The 21637-nt window shown below is 37.9% G+C and overlaps 1 protein-coding gene across 1 annotated transcript; it reads right to left on the bottom strand.

The window, feature by feature from the left end:
- Positions 1–729: 729 nt before the first annotated feature.
- LOC108209478 (auxin efflux carrier component 7) lies at positions 730–5289 on the bottom strand. Its single transcript, XM_017380406.2, has 6 exons — positions 3720–5289; positions 3333–3621; positions 2881–2966; positions 1675–1832; positions 1402–1478; positions 730–1292 (listed from the first exon to the last, which is right to left on the bottom strand). Exons 1-6 carry the CDS (start codon positions 4960–4962, stop codon positions 1226–1228), a joined length of 1920 nt encoding a protein of 639 aa, XP_017235895.1. The 5' UTR covers positions 4963–5289; the 3' UTR covers positions 730–1225.
- Between the last annotated feature and the right edge of the window lie 16348 nt (positions 5290–21637).

The following is a 21637-nucleotide window of genomic DNA, read 5'->3' on the forward strand; positions in this document are numbered from 1 at the left end:
TTGTGGATTTGGATCCATTTGAAATCATATTTAGAAAAATGGATTTGGTTTGGTTTCTAATCTCACATTTCTCATAAAATATGGTTCTAACCACATTTGGTCTCACTTTTAAGATTTCTTATAACTCTTAAGATTTCTTAAGACTCTCCACACACTATTATGTATTTATGTTCCTTTTCTTTTACTTCTTTCTTTTTGCTAATTATCACACATGCACATCCCCATGTATGTTCCTTTTCTTTTACTTCTTTCTTTTTGCTAATTATCACACATGCACATCCCCATGTATGTTCCTTTTCTTTTACTTCTTTTTTTTTGCTAATTATCACACATGCACATCCCCATGTATGTTCCTTTTCTTTTACTTCTTTCTTTTTGCTAATTATCACACATGCACATCCCATGATTCGAACTCATGACCTTACTTGGAGAAGCCAAGAGCTTACACCACTCCATCAACTCACACACTCACACATATTTCTGTTATATTTAGTATTCATTATATTGTGATTTGAGTGTATTAACTTTTGTTCATTATATAATACTTATTTTTACTTAAACAAAAACCATAACCACATTTATTAATATATGGTTTAGAAATGGTTTTGGTTCATTTATCCAAACCAAATCTATTTTATAAGAACCAAAATCAAACCAAAACCACATTTTGCCATCTATACATTAAATACATAAATATTTGTTTTAACAAAATGACATCGAGACCCTGTCTTTAAGCCAAAAATAAGGAATAATATTCAAAAAAAGTTACTAGCTCCAGTTTGAAAAACAAACAACTGCTTCACACTCATTCTCTACATCCATGCTAAAGGTGTACATAGTCCTTACTCATTACAAGAATAGACAGGGAAAAAAAAAACTAAACTAATTTACACGAGTAAAAATGGCTAATTATCACCTTGATAACTAATGCGTCTATGTCGATCTTCATTGTGCTAGCTGCCTAACTTGCATGACTTCTTACTCCCTTTCGACGTCTACTTGACCATCTTTTTACTTTAATTTAGGACAGGGCACACATCAACCAAGTCGATATCAAGACACTTGTTAAAATATCGAAGTGTCAAGATTCCAAACGCTTCACCCCATTTTTCCTACTTTCCTTTTAATCCCCTTGGGTGCAGATCAATTCCCTGTTGTAAGCTTTCACACAGCCCTACCACTCTACCAAAGTTGTCCATCTCTCAGAGAACCCTTTTATCGATCATTACAATCCAAGAATAATGTAGTACAGGAGAGTGATCGGCAGAGCTATCAACATTCCGAAAATAACCCTGCAAATTTCGATCACACGACAAAATTCAAAATTAGCGAGGCTGTTATTGACTGTAAATTACTCTTGTCATATGCAATAAGCCAATAAGTTAATACATATTAACTTACCCGGTGCTAAGAATGGCTGGATGAACATTGTATTCTTTAGCAAACACGAATGGAACAATCCCTTGAGGAAGCGCAGCCTATCAAGTATCAAGAGCAGAATAAAGGGTTAAATTTACACTTTACACTGTAGTGTTCCCTACAGCACAGTATAAAGCATTCGTGCAGGTAAAATTTATCAAATTATAGAATCTTAAGTTTGGTAAAATAGCTGTTATATCTTGAATTATTTCACTTGAGCCCTGAGTCGAACAAAAATGAATAGTACTTAATTACCTGTACAATTGCAATGTGGAGAAGGGTACCCCTGAGGCCGACGGCGATAGAAGCGGCGGCCATGACAGTCGGCCCGATGAGGAATCTGACAGCCATAGCAAATGTGGCCACTGAATTCCCACAGGCAATTATCTTGGGTTGCAGAGCCATAAACAAACCTTTCAATAAAACAACAAGGAAGAGGAATAATCAATACAGGGTAGGGGTGTACGCGGTTCGGATCGGATCGGTTTTAGGGTCAAAGTCGAACCAAACCGCAAATAGCGGTTTTAGAAAATCTACAACCACAACCGCATTTGCGGTTGCGATTAACCACATAAATTCCAACCGCGGTTTAGCGATTTATGCGGATCGGTTTGCGGTTCAACCACCTATTATAAATATATAATAATTTAAGAAAAATAAATGTGAACTATTGCAAAATATTACGCACCTTAAATCCAAAGCATCATTTTTACCCAAAAGTAAAATAAATGAGTCATAATAGATAATACATGCACATCCATAGATCGGTCACAGAAGCACTTGAATCATAAATCTCTAACAATCCAAATCTTTTATGTACGTGCAGGGGAACAAATTCCATAAATACATGTGCATTCATTTACAGATCTTATAATATCATAAAATTAATATTATATAAATATATTTGTGTATAATTTATTAATTTATATAGTATAATAAAATATTTAAAAAATTATAAATTACTATAAATGTATATTTGCGGTTTGCGGTTGCGGTTGCGGTTTTACGATTTTTAAATATTTAAAACCGCATCCGGACCACAAATAAACGGTTGTTTAAAATATCATTCGCAACCAACCCACATGTTACGGTTATCCGCACGATACGGTTCGGATGCGACCGGTGCGAGCGGTTAATGCGGTTGAGCGGATCGTTTGTACACCCCTAATACAGGGCTCAACTACTTTTGGCTAATACATGGACTCTAGGCGCATCAGATTTATTCACAGATGTGACTGCACCACCCTCATGGGACCGTGCTTGTCGCGTGTCGGTCCCTTCTGTCGCTTACATTTTTATGCCTATGGATAGCCTCTTCCTTTGTTGTTATTCCGATCATTTATTTAAAGCCAATAATTTCTTTATTCATCAAAAACAGCTATGGGTACGTGGGGTGGAATGATGGGCAGAGATTATAGAAATAAATAAGTAAAGCATTTGAGCATAAAGCAAAACACTTACCTAAGCTGAACATAGCCATACCGAGCCCTGCATCAGATAATATTGAGATCGACTTTTCTATTATTTTCGGCATTGCCACATCCCACCTGTGAATTCAACCATTAAAAATTTAGTTGGGGGTTTGGCTGATAAAGAAGTTGACATTTTTTGTTTTTAAGCTAGCTTCTGCTCTTGCATGACCGTTTGACAAATAAATTTCATGGGCTTATTGTGAGTTCTGCGGAGAGAAGTAAGAAGCTCCAACATGTAGCTTCTTTTTTCTCTTGTCACAGTTGTTTATTTGTTTAATCATCCAAATACTTAATCAATTTATAAGTCCATGACTACTTATCACTTAGTTCAGTTTAAGCAACAAGTAACTTATTTTAAGATAAGTCAAACGGCCCCTTAGTATCGAATCTAATAAAAAACTTGATGACACCAATAGATATGAAGTAAAATTAGTGACTTACTTGAATGAAACAAGGGACCAGATGAGACCAATGAGACTGGAATAAGTGTTGGGATTTCTTATAAGCTTGCGCCAGACCATAATCAAGATCAAACGGGTCATAACACTTGCCGGAGGCATGTGTTTATCGTGAGCTCCTCCGGCTCCTTTAGGGTGGAGCTCAGCTGTAGAGCTTGAACCCAGTTTTGAAAGTCCAAGTGGTCCCTCCTTTTCTCTTTCCTCGTCTCCATTGTCTTTAGCACCACTAAAACTAAAGTCCTCCCTGTTATAGTCCTCAGTTCCCGGAATGGCTTCATAGTTAAATAATCACACCAAACAATCAGGAAAATTAAGTAAATTAATATTATTGGTTAATATAATTAAATTAAATATGTGACGAATTTGATACCTTTTGTATCCCCGTTTTGTGGTTGATCAGCGACCAACATCCTGATTTCCTTGGCTCCCTGATCTGACCGTCCTGATTGTTCGGAAGCTCCGAAATCCGGGCCACCGAAGACATGGAGCCCGCCGCCATCAGACACCGGAGATGCACTTGAGCTCCACACGAACATGTGTAGCTCCTTTGCATCGTGACTTCCTTTAGTTTGCAATACATTCTGCTGATGCTGTGACAATTCAGGTTTCGCAACTTTATTCACAACGGCTGCTGAAATATCAGGATTCGGCGCAGGATAAGAAGCTGGCACGGCCTGAGCTGGATAAAATCCAAACCTCGGCGACGCGGTCGTAGCCACTCCACCCGGAGCACAATTCTCTTCGAAATTCGAAGGCCGAGGAGTCGGACCTCTCGAAGATTGCACCGAATACATCTCAGCAGGACCAAAATTCGAAAGCCTGCCACCAGGAAACCCCATCATCGAATAAAAATCATTGTGATTAAAATTCGAACCTCGAGGCGTCGGATTCCTCGACGAACTCAAACTATAAATCTCAGCTCCCGTCAAATTCGAAGGCCTCGGCGTCATCCCCGAACCTAAACCTAACGACCTCCGCGACGCATTCGATTTCCTAACTGTCACATGAAGCTTCCCATCATTTCCAATCTCCGCATCCGTTTCCAAAAAATCATGACCGTCTAACGAAACCACATCCGATTCAACTTTAAACGACACAATCGACGCAGCCGTCTCCGGAAACTGCTCCATAATCAGCATCTTCGCGCCTCGATATTCGAACAAAAATAATAACAACGTGTACCAAATGATGCATTGCAGCACCACAACTTGTACCATCAGACTCCCCGAATAGTCCCCGTACATAGCAATCAACAACGGAATCCCCATCACAAGAGTGTTCGGTAACGTGGACAGTGAAAAAATCGTGATCATCCATTCGAGACTACCATTTCTCGAGACGTTAGTCCAAATAGCTAGCACGACTAGCATTATAATTTTCTGAAGAGTGTCCGCAGCGATGAACCGAAAGTTCATATCATACGGGTTATTAGTTGAAATGAAGTGGAAAGAGAGGAGAGGGACCGCGAAGATTGCGACAAAACGGTTAATGCCGGAGCATTGGTCCGGTGAGAAGATCTTCCACCACCGGACGGAACCGTAGGCGAGGATCATGGCTACGTAGAGCGGCACCACCGCGGTGAAGACGGTGTAGAGATCGTGCCATGAAATCATGGTCTAGTTTGCGGATCTAACGGATAACAAGATATTAATTGAGCTGGTGGTGTGTGTTAGTTCCGAGTGTAAATAGAGATGATAGTGAGGGTAAAATCGGGATAAAAAACCGTTATGTAACTGGAACTGGACAAGACACTGAGAAGTGTTAGTTTATAGCTGCTGCAGCAGCAGTATAGGTGATGAAATCAGACAAGTACTGTTTGGCTAAGTACAGATCAACTGAGAAAGAAGGGCTGTGAATTTTCTGTGTTTTTTTTTTCTTTTTGCTTTTCGTGAATTTATAGTTTTGTGTTGAAAAAAGTGGGAAGAGCAGAAAGTGAAATTAGAAGATATGTGAGAAATGAAGACTTTATATAGGCAGTATCGATGTAGGGAGTGGGGACCATATAACTAGGCACGGAGGAGCATGGGGCCACATCAATTATTTTAGATATAATCCTACATTTTATTATATGTAAGCTAATTTTTTTGCAAGTGATGATGTTATCAAACGAGTGCTTACCAGCTTAATTAACATACTTAAAGGTTCAAATTAGGTTTTGCATATATTTTATAAAAATTAGCATGTTTGATAAAAAATAAAGTTCACGCTAGATAATTTCTTTTAACAAATCAGTTATAAAATTATATTTTATGAAAGTGTTAAAAAATGTGTCCAAATAAAAAATTGAAAAGAAATGAGCAAATAGCATGTACGAAGAGCAATTATAGTACTCATAAATTAGATAGGAATCATGAATGCAAGATTATTTTTGTTAGGAGAATAATGTGCCACAATATTTATAAAGGAGATCAAATTTGTAAAGATGAAATGTTGGTAAATCATGTGACGAAATTTGATAATTTAGGGAGAATTGACTGGGAAGTCCAAAACCGCATGTCAGAGATTTGGATCGCCTCATATTTGATTTGCTTCTTAACTAAATGTCCCGCTCTTAAACAACCTTTGCTGCTCACAATTATCAATTATTGATTGTTAGCCTCCTGCTTAACATTAAGCGATTACATTTGTTTGAAGTCTGTCACGAATCTTCGCCAAGTCCAAATCTTATCAATCAAACAATCAAATAATTTGGGTCTGCTGTCTAAGCAAGCTCAAATCACAAAGTACTCTATATAGTCTTTAGAGCTGTTCTTATATCAATGTCGTACAGTATATAAGCCACCAAAAATCATTGAAGTGTCCTTTATGTGGCTGTTTTGTTTTATGTTTTTATTTTTAGGTACAACTCCAAAAGGTAATCAGGTTGCTTCACCCATTTCAAATCCATGATAGAGAAAAATGAAATTTTAAATCCAAATCTCAAATTTCTAAATTATGAATTTTTCGATACATAAGGGGTTGTGCATGGGTATAAGAGGGGGCGAGAATCAACTTGTTTCTCATATTTTAATTTTTATATAAGTTATTAAATATAAAAGGGTTTGGTATGTGATTAATAAGCCCGATTATCACGAATGGAATCTAATACTTATGTGTTGTCGTTTGAGTTAGTAATTTTATTACATGAAATGGGAACCTCATTTTATGCACAAATTATTTTTTTCACATATGAGATACATGTTCCCATACCGTTTATTATCATTTCCGATCTTCATTCTCGCCCACCATTCAAATGTCTTTTAAATGTTTAATATAAAATTAAACCACTGTACAAAACTATGTTATAATAATAATTTTATTAATATTTGAATTAATTAAAATTAACAATTTTTAAAAATTTAAAAAATAAAATTTATTTAATCATTCAATCAAACACTAATATCAAAGATGATACGTCAAACTTATACCACTATAATACGATCACTCACTGCGACCTCATACGTCTTCCTAAACCAAACAGCCATAGGTTCTTCAAGTATACGATAAAAATTCTTATTATTAATTATTTTGTTTGTAAATTAAAATTTCATTTAAAAAATTACAATAATAATTTTTATTATAAAATTAAATTATCTAAATATTTATTTACAAATTTAATATGTCAAATAAAAAATAAAGGGAATAACTCTTCCAATAGCAAAAGTTCTAATGATATTGTTGATCAACTCTTGCGGAATCCATAATCTAACTTTGCATGGTGAACTTTATAGTCTTCGATGTAATTAACTAAACCGGATGGATATGCTTAAATATTTGAAATGTAATTAAAAAGTTTAATAATTGTTAAATTGTTTGATTTAAAAATTCAAATGTTATTAATCATATTTATTATACGTACATTCATAGATTATAATGCCGAGTAACGATATTCCGGAAAGAACTTTTTTATCCTGGTCTTATTTAATAAGGTTCACGTGCAACGATTTTGTAAAGCTTCCACTGTCCGTGAATAGCTTTGGTCCAATATCTGATTCGCTATAATCTATTTTATCATGACAATTAGCTTGGTTGATATGATTCCAAGTTCAACGACCACATATATACCCAGAACATTATTTAACGAGACCCCGAGTAATGTCAATTACGGGTGTTATGTTAGGGATAAAAGTAAAAAATTCATTTTTTATGTGAATATAAAAAATTATTTGATGCGGAAAAATTCACGTTCTAATTTATATTATTAATTAAAATTATATTTATCCAAACTTAATATATAATTATATATTTTAAACATCCATAATAAATGCAATATGATTATTCATTTCAAACTTAACTAAATAATAATCTAATTCTGAAATATTTAATTCTAATAATTCAGTTCAAAAATATTTAATTTAAATCAAATTCCAATATATAATTTATCTGAATGTGAATGTTGGCAAAAGATTTAATAAATTGCCTTTACATGAAGTACTATTTATGAAGTGCTATTTATGTTTCATTATATCAACGTACATGTTACACGATATATATTTCTCTAATTAATAGTGTTTATATAAAAATTTATTATTTAAATTTTAAAATATACTTTTTGCTAGGAAACCTAAACTATATCTAATATATAGAGTAATAGTTAACTCAGTGAAATATCTTACATACAACATGTTCTAATATAAAAAATTTAAATGTTACATACTGTGAATATAATACTTTGATCAATCATTCATGCGAACTAGCTTCTTAACCCGTGCAAAGCACGGGCTGTTTTAAATCATTTTTTTGATATATGATCATTTTTTTTAAATTGAGATTATTTGTATTATAAAAATAATTTAAAATGAATATATATTTATATTTTAAGTCATATTATATTGATATCTATATGTACACATATCCTCACTATGATATTAATTAAAATATATATACAAAAGACATACACTATTTAAAATTTTATTATATAATTAAATTACCACCCACCTAAAATTATTGAAAATTTGATATAAAAAATGAGATTCAAATTTGTTATAATTAAATGTGATTAGTCTCTTTGAATTAAATTCCTCATTATTGTTGTATTAGATATATAATAGAATTTGACAAGATTCGGTTGAAATCGATGGCTAATTGGACAAAAATTGGATTAATTGGTTGAAAATCTGGCCGAATATTAGAATTTACAAAATTTGTGGGGGATAATTTAAAATTTTAAAAATCATTATATATTTATTATTTTTACATATATAAAATAAAATTAATTCTGAATAAATCCCATTAATCATTTTAATTAATCGTCGATTTTCTGATTCCCGCTTTTTATAACACTGAATATATATTTATTATTATTAAAACATAAATATAAATATATTATACATATATGTATTGGAGTTTTAAATATGAAGTAATTTAATGTATATTAATAATTAGATATTAATGTCTAATAAATACGTTAGTATTAAAAGTCAATAATGACCTTTATATATATATATAAAAGGAAATTCCATTTAGTATCATTGTATTTTTGGTTTTTTTGTTTGATACCACATCACTTTTTTGGACTGCCGTGTGGCACCACTGAACTATTGACTTCATACTTAACATGCCATTATATTAAACAAATGTTAGTACACAGTTAAATTCAGAAAAAAAAAAACCAGGATAAAAAAAAAGTTATAAGAAGAGTTGAAGGAAATTAGGATATTTCTTATCCCTTCAAACCCTAGCCTGCCTCCGCGATTTACACCCACACGGACTCTAATTACAACAGACACACACACAGATATGAACATACACCCATTTATACCCATATCATCCCTCTTTATTACCCATGTAATTCTGTAACTTCATTCTTTCAGCCACACCATTGTCTAACGCCGCCCTTTAGCAACCAAAATCAACTCCCTAAACAATTGACCAGCACACTCCCTCGGACCTTTCTCTCACCATATCCGACCACCAAATCCAGATACAGCACCACTACCCTTGCCGTTCATCTCCCACCTATCCCCGGTGCCAATTGTTCAAGACAAGACCTCAACCTTACGGACTTTAACTTAACAAGCCGCCACCAACCCTAATTTCATTTGCCTCTTTTTCCTCTGTTTACTCATTTTAATCTTGTTTTGTTTTTTTTATATGTTTAAATATGTAATACGTTTTATTTTAGTCTTTTCTATTTTCTTATTTAACTAAAATATTTTTTTAACAACTTACTAACGTTTTGTCTAATGGAAAGACATATACGGTACAAAGTCAATAGTTTAGTGTTGCCACACGGAAGTTCAAAAAGTCATGTGGTATTAAATGGAAAAGCCAAAAGTACAATGGTACTAAATGGAATTTCTCATAAAAAAATATGTATTTTGAGCAAAATGTAGTATAGTCATTTTTAATTAAATTACTCAAGTTTGCTCTATTAGATATATAAAGCTTCTTAACTCGTGCAAAGCACGGGTTGCTTTATATTATATTTTTAATGTATGTTATATCTTTTTGTTCATTTTTTTTAAATTGAGATTATTTGTATTAAAAAAATAATTTAAATTTTACATTTATTTATATTTTAAGTCATATTATCTTGATATCTAAATGTACACATATTTATTAATATATAAATATAAAAATGTACACAATTTAAATTTTTATTATATAATTAAATTGTCACTCATCTAAACTTATTGAGAATTTAATATAAAAAATAAGATTCTTACCGAATCGAAGTCTTTATCGTATAGTTATATATTATATTTATAATTATTCTATTATATATGTGTATATATATATATATATATCTAATTTTATTAAATCATAATAATTAAATATTCTAAAAATCGGTCGATTAACCGAATAACCGATAATCAGACGGATTTTTTAATCCGATTTGTCAAACTTTGCTTAAGTCGATGATTAATTGGTCAAAACTGGATTAGTCAGTCAAAAATCGGGTAGAATATTAAAATTTACAAAATTTGTGGGGAAAGTTTAAAATTTTAAAAATGATTAGATATATATTATATATATATAATATTCAATTAATAAAACTATTTAAAATTTATATTTATTTGTATTTTAAGTCATATTATCTTGATGTCTAAATGTACATATATCCTCACTATTATGATATTTATTAAAATATAAATAAAAAAATATACACTATTTAAAATTTTATTATATAATTAAATTATCACTCACCTAAAATTATTGAATGTTTGATATAAAAAATGAGATTCTTGTCGAATCAGAGTCTTTTCCGTATAGTTATATATTATATTTATAATTATTCTAATATATATATATATATAATTTTATTAAATCATAATAATTAAATATTCTAAAAATCGGCCGATTAACTAAATAATCGATATATAGACGGATTTTTAATACGATTTGGTAAAATTCGGTTAAATCGATTACTAAAATTACAGATTTTTTGATTTATGTTTTTTACAACATTGGATATTTATTTATTTATTATTAAATCGTGATTATAAATATAATATACATATATATATATATTGAAGTTTTAATTATAAGGTAATTAATGTATATTAATGATTAGACATTAATGGCTAATAAATACGTTAGGATTAAAAGTCAATAATAATCTTTTATATAGTATATAAATATGTGTATGGGCAAAGGGCAAATTTGGTATTTCGAATTAAATTACTCAGCCTTGCTCTATTAGATATATAATAGATGTTGTATCATTTAACATCTGTATGAACGCATGATACACGTATGTGCAACATCTAAGTCAAGAACTATTCAGCTCCTATTTTTAAGTTTACGGGAATATATTCGATTGGGATTTTAATGGATTGTTTTTAGTCTATGGATTTTAATGGATTGTGTGTGATTTTGATTTTATGCGGATTCTTAATAAAATGTCACAGAGTTTATAGGATTTTAAGCACAATGCTTCAAAATCCCATTGATTTTGGTGGGATTTCACAAAACTTAAAATACACCGAAGAATGCCACAAAATCCATCATTTTATGAAATGCAAAAAAAATCCATCAGCCTTTGAATAACATCAGATTTTAATGGATTTTAAACAATCCCAATTGAATACCATCGGATTTTAAAGCATAATTTAAAACCTCAATTGAATACCACCGGATTTTGTAGCATAATTTAAAATCTCAATTGAATACCTCTGGATTTCAAACAATCCCAATCGAATACCCTCGGATTTCATGAATGCGAAAAATACTTTAAAATCCTAGTGCAATACACCCCTCTTAGTCTAAACCCCTTCCTAATTGAAAATTTTATTTTTATCATTAATTAATTTATTTGGATTTTATTTAATTTTATATTATCATGAAAAACATTATATTAATATACAATAACCAGTATTTCTTCAGAAATTATGCCCCTTCTTCATTCGGGGAACTCATTTCTTAATATTGTACCCTCTTTCTTCGAAAAAGACGTATTACAGTACAACATGTGGATTATGAACCTCTTCGATATGTTCCAGATTGCTGGCTTCCGTTCAGTTCATAAATTGCTGGCTTCCGTTCATAGATTTGCTATCATTAATATACGAATTTAATAAACTGTACAGATATCACCAGAGATCGTCCTTTGCAAGCATTTCAAGTAGGTTGACACTGATTATTCGTTGGCAGTTTCATCTGTATGCCTGCTTCAAAATTCATGTGCAGCTGTAAAACACATGTCCCTTTCTACTTTACATGCCTTATTTTTGCATAAAATAACATTGATAACTCCACAGATGTTGCCTCAGCTACACGGTGGTGTTGGTAGCTAGTATGGAAAGGGTTCCTGCAAAACAATGCTCGATCGGGGGTGAGGTCCGATAAGCACCTCCGGCGTGACAATCAGTTCTCTCACAATTATGAGTTAATCGATGTGTATGTATTGGAAAGTGAGCTTACCCCTTACGGCTATTCTTACTCGGCTATATATAGTCGACATAAAGGTGTCCCAGCACGTGTTACTTTCCGTTCCTTGTAGCTTCGGATGACGGGCAGGATGTCACATAGGAGCCCGCCATTGTTATGAATCAAGAGATGCTGTAATGGAGTGACACGTGGTAGGGTGGTATAATTAGCCCTATCATTGCCCCCCTGCTTCCCGGGGCCTATTGATAGGTTCCGTGGAAGCAAATGTGTTCTCCCCGTTGTGTCAGTCCACCGTGTATCTGCCACGAGATGTTGACGGCTTCAAGCAGGAGGTCTATTTAAAGGAGAGGCTTCATTCTATACATTGTCTGCGTTTTCGTTTAACTTTTACTCCTTCTTATCTCTCTTCACTGTCAACCATGAGTCGATCCTTGGATGATTGTGATGCCATCTTGGACCTAATGTGTGACTGCCACCGCATGAGTGTGGAAAAGGTCCGTTGGTATGGGGTGAATGTCGGCCGCCGTTTCCGCGAGTGTGGGGCTGATGTTTGCGGCTACCACAAATGGATTGATCCTCCCCTCTGCCCACGTTCTCGTCACGCCATTCGCGAGCTACAGGACCGCCATACCGCGGAAAGGGACGAGTGGATTCATCGTAGGGATGCTTTGATCGAGTGGTATACCAACCGTTTGGTGGAGGAAAAGCGCAAGTTCAAAGAGGCTCTCGCCGGGTTATCAATTCTGTGTGATGTCGTGAAAGACTTGGTCCATGAGGCTACTGATTCTGAGGTTTCTCATCCCCCTCTCTTTCCTGGTGAGGGTGGTAATTTGGAAGAGGGACTCGAGAATCTGGACGAGTTCCCCTAGTTTTCTCCAGCTGATCCATCGGTTGTTCCGCCATATGTTGTTTGTTTCTTTTAAAACGTTTAGTATGTATTAGTACCTTTAGTGTGTATTAGTACCTTCTTTTGATCCCTTGTAATGTTGTATCTTTTGCTATATCAATGGTAAATGTCTGTTTTACTTTTAATGCTCGTTCTACTTTTATTCTCCGTTTCATCTTTTGTTTGTTTGCTCTATTCGAGTTGCCCCCCATCATTTTTAGTTATGTAGTCTGGTGTTGCCCCCCAGTGATAGAGGGGGGTGTGTTTTTGACAAAAATGGCGAAAGGGTGAGATGAGGTGTTGTTATATTTTGACAAAAGTAAATATCGCGGATTTGTGGGATAAAGGCCCCCCATTTATCACTTAAAAAAGGTTGTTTTATGGTGTGGTTTTTGAGCTTTTTAATTTATTTTTTGTGGAATGGAATTTGCAGTCACCGCTGTGTCCCTTGCGAAGTGTGTTTTTTCTCGGCGTACATGAAAAAGTAATGCTTCCGTATACACTTCTATATTTTAATAGGAGCATGTACTGGTGGAAGATTTTTGTTTGTAACAACTTACTTTAAGGTTATAATTTCTGTGATTGTGTATATGGTTTCTTTTGAAATTTATTTTCGTAGGTGTTGTCACGTGTGGAGAAACGTGTATTAGTAAAAGTTATTACGTTTGTGTATATAATATACGTGATCTATGAAATATATTGTTAATATGGTTATTATGCTCGTATTTTCTGAAAAATTATGCTGCTTGTATTGTGTTATTGTGGTGTTCGGAAAGCTGTAAGAAATTTTTATGTTACATTTGATTGGTGTAGTTTAATATTTTTATGGGACTGGAGAGTGTACTTACGTTTCTATTATGGTGGAAAGTATTTTTATATTTTTGTAGGTGGTGTATGACAGTGGATAACCAAAAGCCATTGTGGTGATTTTTTCTCCCGGTCATATCAAAGGTCACTATCTGGGGACTAACTTCTGAACTCTTTCCTTGCTTTTCTTTTCGTCGCTCAGCGTGTACATTTGTTGTTGAGGCGTCTGGTTGATCCCAACTCGGCTTTCGATATCTGTTTGCGTTGTAAGTATCCCTATACGCTGGTTCTTATACATACTTAGGGTTTTGGTTAGATTTTTATCTTAAAGCCGGCGTGGCTTTTGTGTGTCTATGAGGCCTGTCTAGTCATTTTCTTGATTGTTTCGTGTGTTTGTTATTGCGCTTGGTGCTTACGTGTTTCTTCAATGTCTCTTTCGTGTCTTAGGGTTGTCGGATGAATGTCTGGGGTTGTATGTGTAGTTACAGATTTTTTCATGCTAGTTAGTTTTTATGTGATGGGGGTGGGTGTGTCGATTTGGGTGTTTGTTAGGTCTTGTTTGTGTTAAGATGATTGTCCTGTAATTCTTCTATGTATGCGTGTGTTTTGGGGATATTAGATGGCTGCAGGAGCGGGGTCGAACATACGGTCAGTGGTGAGTCTTCTGAATGAGGATGGGTCCTGGGCTGATTCTCCTCGGTTTCAAGTACCCGAAGTCGCCCATATGGATAAAGAGGATTTGTTTCGTAGCTATCATGTGTATTATGAAGAACATGACGTGGAACCGCCTTCTTTTGATGATGCTGAGTTGTCTAAACGATTTGACCAATATGACAGTCTACAGCATCCTAGCAGTTTTAATATGAATGAGCATGGGGATAAGGTTTCAACTGCCTTTCAGATTGGGGGAGAGTATGAGTGGCGAATGCCTCGTGATGATGAGCGGCTGTACAGCCGCCCCGCTGAAGGTTGGATTGCGATTCCTCTATCTCATTTTAAGGCGGGGCTTCGGACCCGGCCGCATCGGTTTCTCATCGCGTTGTTTAAGCAGGAATTTCGCTGTTCTCCGGCTCAGTTCTCGCCGAACGCGATTCGCCTCATACTCTGGTTTATTGCTGCATGCAGCCGTTTAAAGCGTCAACCTACCTTCAAGGCATTCTTCTCTATTTTCTATGTAAAGGGTTCGAAGAAGGATCCGTTTTATGAACTTGTTCAATATGCCCGCAATACGAGGTTAGGAGCTGCTGTGGGGGGACATCGGCCGGTGAATATGCCCCGTTGTATGAAGAACTGGTGGAATGAATTTATCATGCTGCGCGGTGGAGAATGGTCTTATATGCCTGGGTTTTCCTCTGAGTGTTTGGTAACTTACAAGGTTGATCCTGGTCTTCAAACTCGTTCCGTGTTAGAAGGATTGCGAAGTTTGGTGAATGTATTTGGTAAAGCCTGGGATATTTCTGCTTTTTACAGTGTTAAATCGCTGAAGGAGCACAATTGTGAGTACGAGCTTGCATGTATGCTTTTTTTAGATTATGTGGAGTATTTGGTATGTGTTTGTATGTGACTAATTTGGTATTTCTGTGTTGCGACTATTGTTTGTTACCCATCTCTTATGCACTATGTTGTTGATAGTTTTTTGGTGTTTATATGTATTATGGGTTAAAATTGTGCGCTATTTGTGTGCAGTGTATCCTCCATCATCCATGGATGACCCTGAGCTTCAATGGCCTTTGGATGAAGTCTCTTTGCGTAGTTTTATGACTACCTATGCGCCAAGGCCGGAGCATCTGCGAAAAAAGCGTGCAAGTAAGCGTGGATCCGTCATCGTGGAGAGTGAGGATACTGTGGGAGAAGCGGAGCAAGATTCAGGTGTGGAAGGTGGTGTCGAGGTCCTGGCAACTGAGGTTGAGAACCCAGTGGAATCTGATCCTGATGATAATGTGCCTTTAACTGAGCGGAAAATGAGGGTTGTAGATGCCTCGCCTGTCATGCATCGGGAACGGCCCCGTCGTCGCTTAGTCAAGAAGTCTACCGTCACTGGTGTAAGTACAGCGGGCGCTACTAACGTGGCGGGTGATGCGGATATGGCGGGATCTGGCTTCGATATTTTAAATACTCCTGTAAGCTTGGGTAGTTCGATTATTTGCGTTGTTATTATATATTGGTGTTATTGGGTTGAGTTTTGACATAGTTGTGATGCGATACTTTCTTTTTTGTAGGTTGAGCCTATTCCTCCTGATGTGTTTGAGCTCGGGGATAGTATTGGAAATATCTCCGGTGACTTCTTTATGGGCTTATCTGGTGAAATAGATCCTACGAAGGATTTGCCTCCCATTACCAGGAGCGAGGGGGGTTGTGCTAGGGCAGATGTGGAAGAAGGTGTTGTGGACTGCCCTATGGGGAGGGGAAAAGAGCCAATGGAGAATGATGGTGATCCAGTGCCAGGGGGTGTATCCGATGTTAACAGGAAAGAACCAGTTGCGAATTTATTTGAGGATGTGACTATGCTTGATACCGCGGGTGAGTCTAAATCTTCTTTAAGGTGTGTGAGTGGCTCCGGTGGCAGCGTAAAGACACCGACACCGATCGTGGGTTCTGGTGGGTTCGTCGGGGTTTCCGGCGGGGGTCATGCCAGGCCGAAAAAACTAGTGCCCGCTCGTCGCTTGGGTTTAATGAATCGTGAAGACGTACGTCAGGCCCAGCAGGCACGTGTGCAGGAAGTGTGTTCTGAAGAAGTTATTTATGTAAGTTCATCTGAAGATGAGTATGAGGTGAACCCGGAGACGGGTGAGAGGAGGAGGCGGGTTGGCTTTCTCTTCAAAGCTGCCCCCCGTCCTATTTTTCCGGGGTTTTTAACAGCTGACGATCAATGGAAACTCGACGGCTGCACCTTTCAGCGTCGCGCTGAGCGAGCTGAGAGAGTTGCAGGATTGGTACGCCTTCATGATTTGCCTTTATTTCTTGTGTTAATTACTAGTTGGAATATGAGAGTTTATTGTGACTATTTCTGGTACTGTTGTCGTAGGTTGTGGGGGAAATCTCTGGACTGACGTCGTCATTGCTGGCTGAACGGTCTCGTAACTTGCGGCTGCTGAAGCGGAAACGAGGGTTGGAAGTGGATGTGAAGAAGATACAAGAGGAGTCCAAAGCCCTAACTGATGCTGAGGTGACAAAATGGGAGAAACAGGTCTTGGATTTGCAGAACGAGTTAGCTGAGCAGCGGAAACTGGTGGAAACGGCCCAGACGATGACAACAGATATGGAGAAAGCGAAGGATGATGCAATTCGTGCCCTGATGGGTCATCAAGAAATGAAACGTGACTACGAGGATAAGTTGGCGGATATGTTCGCGAAGGTGGAGAATGCAAACGCTGTGATTGCTGACCTACAAACCCGGAATGAGGGCCTTCTGAACCAATTGAGTCGAATACCCTCTACTGAGTCCGTGATAACTGATTTCAAGGCAAGTGATGTGTATAAGGGGGAGATGGTTGCATCCCGTCTTTCTGGGATTGCGGCATATAAAGCGAGTGCAGAGTTCAGTGAGGAGCTTAAAGACTTGGAGGAAAATGCTGTTGTCCGTTACAAAGGTAGCGCTGAGTTTGCGGCTGAGGTTGAAAAGTTGAAGGCTAGTGTGATTACTGAGTACACCGCGAGTGTAGCCTTTCGAAAAGCAGTTGGCCTGGAGGCGGGGAAGATGTCTAAGCATGTAGTGGAGTGCTGCCGTGAGTTTTTTAAGGATGATCTCAACCGTGCTGGGCAAGAGTTTGGGGGTTTCTTTATGTCATATCTGCAACGACGGCGGGGTCCTGCGGGAAATACATCTTCTTCTTTGGGATCCGCCACCTAATGACTGATGTGATCTTAGTCAAGAAATATTTTGTTGATGTCTTTAGACTATATGTCGTACTTGTTGCGTACTTTTGTCAGCGGGTCATGCATTTGGTTTCGCATGTGTTTTGCTTTATAAGATAACTTTTGTTTGCAAGAATATTATGATGTTTTTGGGCTTGTGGAATGATGTATGGAGGCTGCCTTAGCGAATATTGCTTATCCTCTTTGTATTTTTCTCTTGGGTAGTGAGCCATGTAATGTTTTCGATATATGATTAGGATATATTCTTGCACCGTTTTTGTTGTATGTGTGCGAGGTGTATCGTGTGATGGGCCAACGCCATCCGTTGTCCTTTAGCCCTGTGTTGGTGTTGGTTTGCCTCTTTATGATTTAGCCATGTGTTTGATAAATATGATTTAGCCATGTGTGTATGATTTAGCCATGTGTTTATATGAGCATGAACTTGTATGATTTAGCCATGTGTTTATATGAGCATGAATTCGTATGATTTAGCCTTGTGTTGATGTGAGTTTGCGTCAATTATGATGTAGCCATGTGTTCGTGATCATTAAGGAATTCGCAAAAGGGTAGATTTTCATTAATAAGATCTCGGTATAATGCGAGACTCGGTTACAGTCGATATTATCAAAAGGGGGGTGTTAGCCTGCCGCTCAAGCGTAGAACTTTCTGAGCTTGTCTCCATGCCATGTGTTGTTGACCTCTGAACCATCCAGACGCTCTAGCTTATAGGAACCTGGGCGAAGTACGGTTTTCACTTTGTATGGTCCTTCCCACTTAGGCATGAGCTTGCCTGTGTTTCGTGGATCGGAGGCTTCTGTAGCCCGCAGGACCAAATCTCCCTCGTCAAATGTGCGGATCCTTGTGCGTTTTGCGAAGTGTTTCTTGGTTTTTTCTTTATACACCGTCATCTTATCAACTGCGGCTTCCCGGACTTCTTCTAGCAATGCTAAATTAGTTTGCAATCCCACTTCGTTTGTATCCTCGTTGAATTGTGTGAGACGATGTGACGGGGATCCCACCTCTACTGGAAGTAATGCCTCTGTTCCGAAAGACAACTTGAATGGGGTTTCCTGTGTGCTAGTTCGGGCCGTGGTTCTGTATGACCATAAGACGCTTGGTAGTTCCTCGGGCCATCTTTTCTTGTGTCCTTGCAGACGCTTCTCTAGGCCTCTTACTATGATTCTGTTTGTCACCTCTACTTGACCATTGCTCTGCGGGTGGCAAACCGATGCCTTGCGATGCTTGATTCCTAAGTCTGATAAGTATTTGGTGAATTTTCTTCCCACAAATTGCGTGCCGTTATCCGATATGAGGATGACGGGGATTCCAAATCGGGTGACGATATGCTCCTTGACGAACTTGATAGCGTCTTCTTGCGTTATGTTTCTCATTGCCTTGGCTTCGGCCCATTTGGTCATGTAGTCAATTGCTACCATAACATACTGCAACTCATTCTTCGCCTTTGGAAATGGTCCCATGATATCGATGCCCCACATGGCGAATGGGATAGGAGAAAGAATTGATGACGGTAATGACGGGGGCTGTCGTGGCACATTGGCAAATTTTTGACAATTTTCACACTTTCTTGCGAAGTTTTTGCAATCCGCCGCCATCGTTGGCCAAAAGTATCCTTGTCTGAGTATCTTATGTGCTAAAGCTTTTCCTCCCATGTGATCACCACAAATACCTTCATGGATCTCCCTCATGCAATAATTCGCCTCTTCTGCGTCGATGCATTTCAAGATGGGGGCGTCGAAGCTTTTCTTGTACAGGCAATTGTTCTCCAGGAAGTAACGGGCTGCTTGTCTTCGGACTTTGGCTGCTGCGCACTTATCCTCTGGCAGTATGTCGTCTTTTAGGTAGTTGATGACGGGTGTCATCCATGAACTATCACCCTGTTGAATTTCCATGATCTGGCTACCTTCGATGGTCGGAGTCGCCAATATTTCGAAGTATACTGCTGCTTCTAACTGCTCCTTTTCTGCCTCTGCCAGCCTTGAGAGTAAGTCTGCTACCGTGTTATCCGTTCGATCGATTTCGTTGAGCTCATATTTGGGGATTGCCGCTAAAAGACTGCGGGAGATGACGTTGTATCTTAGCAAGGTGGGGTCGTTGGCAGCGTATTCCCCGTTGACTTGGCGGACTATTACCTGAGAGTCGCTGAAAATGGCTAAGTCTTTGACTAGCAATGAGGCTGCGAGGTTTAATCCAGCGATTAATGCTTCGTACTCCGCTTGGTTATTGGTGGCGTTGAAACTGAATCTGATCGCTTGCATGACCTGGAATCCTTCTGGGCTTACGAGTAGTACGCCCGCTCCACTACGGGTTTTTGTTGACGAGCCGTCAACAAACAACTTCCATTGGGATAGGTTTGGATTAGTCTTGGGTGTAGGTGTGGCCGTCGTCCGCTGATTTTCGTCCGTAGTAGCAAATGAGCATTCTGTAATAAAGTCTGCGAGAGCCTGTGCTTTGATTGCTTTCCGGGGTGTGTACGAGATGATGTATTGACTTAGTTCCACCGCCCAATTTATAAGGCGTCCTGACATGTCTGACTTGCTTAGAAGCTTCTTTAGTGGTTGGTCCGTCACCACGGTGATTTCGCGACCTTGGAAATAATGCCGTAGTTTCCTACTGGCCATCACCAGTGCAAACGCGAACTTCTGAATTGGTGGATATCGGGTTTCTGCATCTTTGAGGATCTGACTTACATAATATACTGGCTGTTGTTCCCCGTCGGCTTCTTTGATGAGTACTGCTCCGACTGCGCTATCGGACGCAGCGAGGTATAGTGATAAGTCTTCTGATGGGGATGCTGTGGTGAGTAAAGGAGGTGATGCTAGGTATTTTTTCAGGTCCTGAAATGCTTGTTGGCATTCATCCGTCCAACGAACTGTTTTGGTATTCGCCGCTCCTTTTAATGTAGCAAAGAATGGGAGACAGCGGTCTGCTAAACGTGGAATGAACCGTCGGAGTGCCGCTAGACATCCTGTAAGCCGTTGTATTTCCTTAGCGGTTCTTGGAGGTTGCATGTCCAAAATAGCTTTGATTTTTTCCGGATTAGCCTCAATGCCGCGCGCACTGACCAGGTATCCTAAGAACTTTCCCGCGCCCAAGCCGAATGTACATTTGGTGGGATTGAGCTTCATGTTGCTGGCTCTTAGTTTGTTGAAGCATTCACGCAGGTCTGTCAGGTGAGCTGTTGCTTCCTTTGATTTGACTATCATGTCATCGACGTATACCTCCATATTTCTGCCCAATTGGTCGGCGAAAATTTTGTTCATCATTCTCTGGTATGTAGCTCCTGCATTGATCAAGCCAAACGGCATGACTTTGTAACAATATACGCCTCTATGCGTGATGAATGAAGTTTTCTCCCTATCCTCTGGTGCCAACTTGATTTGATTGTATCCGGAGAACGCGTCCATGAAACTGAGCATCAGGTGACCCGCTGTAGCGTCAATTAATTGATCGATGGTGGGCAACGGGTAGGGATCTTTCGGGCACGACGCGTTTAAGTCGGTGTAATCCACGCATACTCTCCATTTGCCATTTGCCTTTTTGACTAGTACTACGTTTGCTACCCAGTCTGGATATGTCACTTCACAAATAAGGTCCGCGTCTAACATCTTGTCGATTTCTTCATCAATTGCTTTTTGCCTCTCAGGAGCGAAGTTGCGGCGTTTTTGAACTTTTGGTTTTGCTGAAGGGTGCACATTTAGTTTATGCATGGCTATCGAGTCCTTGAGGCCCGGCATCTCTTCTGGTGTCCATGCAAACACATCTGCGTACTCTCTCAACAGGCTTGTCAATCCTTCCTTGAGCACCGCATCGAGCCCGGCCCCTATGTTGATTATCTTTTCCTTATTTCCCTGGACAAGTTCTATGCCTTCCGTAGCTGCTGCTGCGATGGCTCCTCCGGTGTTGTCTCT

Source organism: Daucus carota, chromosome 2, assembly GCF_001625215.2.
Source record: "Daucus carota subsp. sativus chromosome 2, DH1 v3.0, whole genome shotgun sequence".
Taxonomy (NCBI): Eukaryota; Viridiplantae; Streptophyta; class Magnoliopsida; order Apiales; family Apiaceae; genus Daucus; species Daucus carota.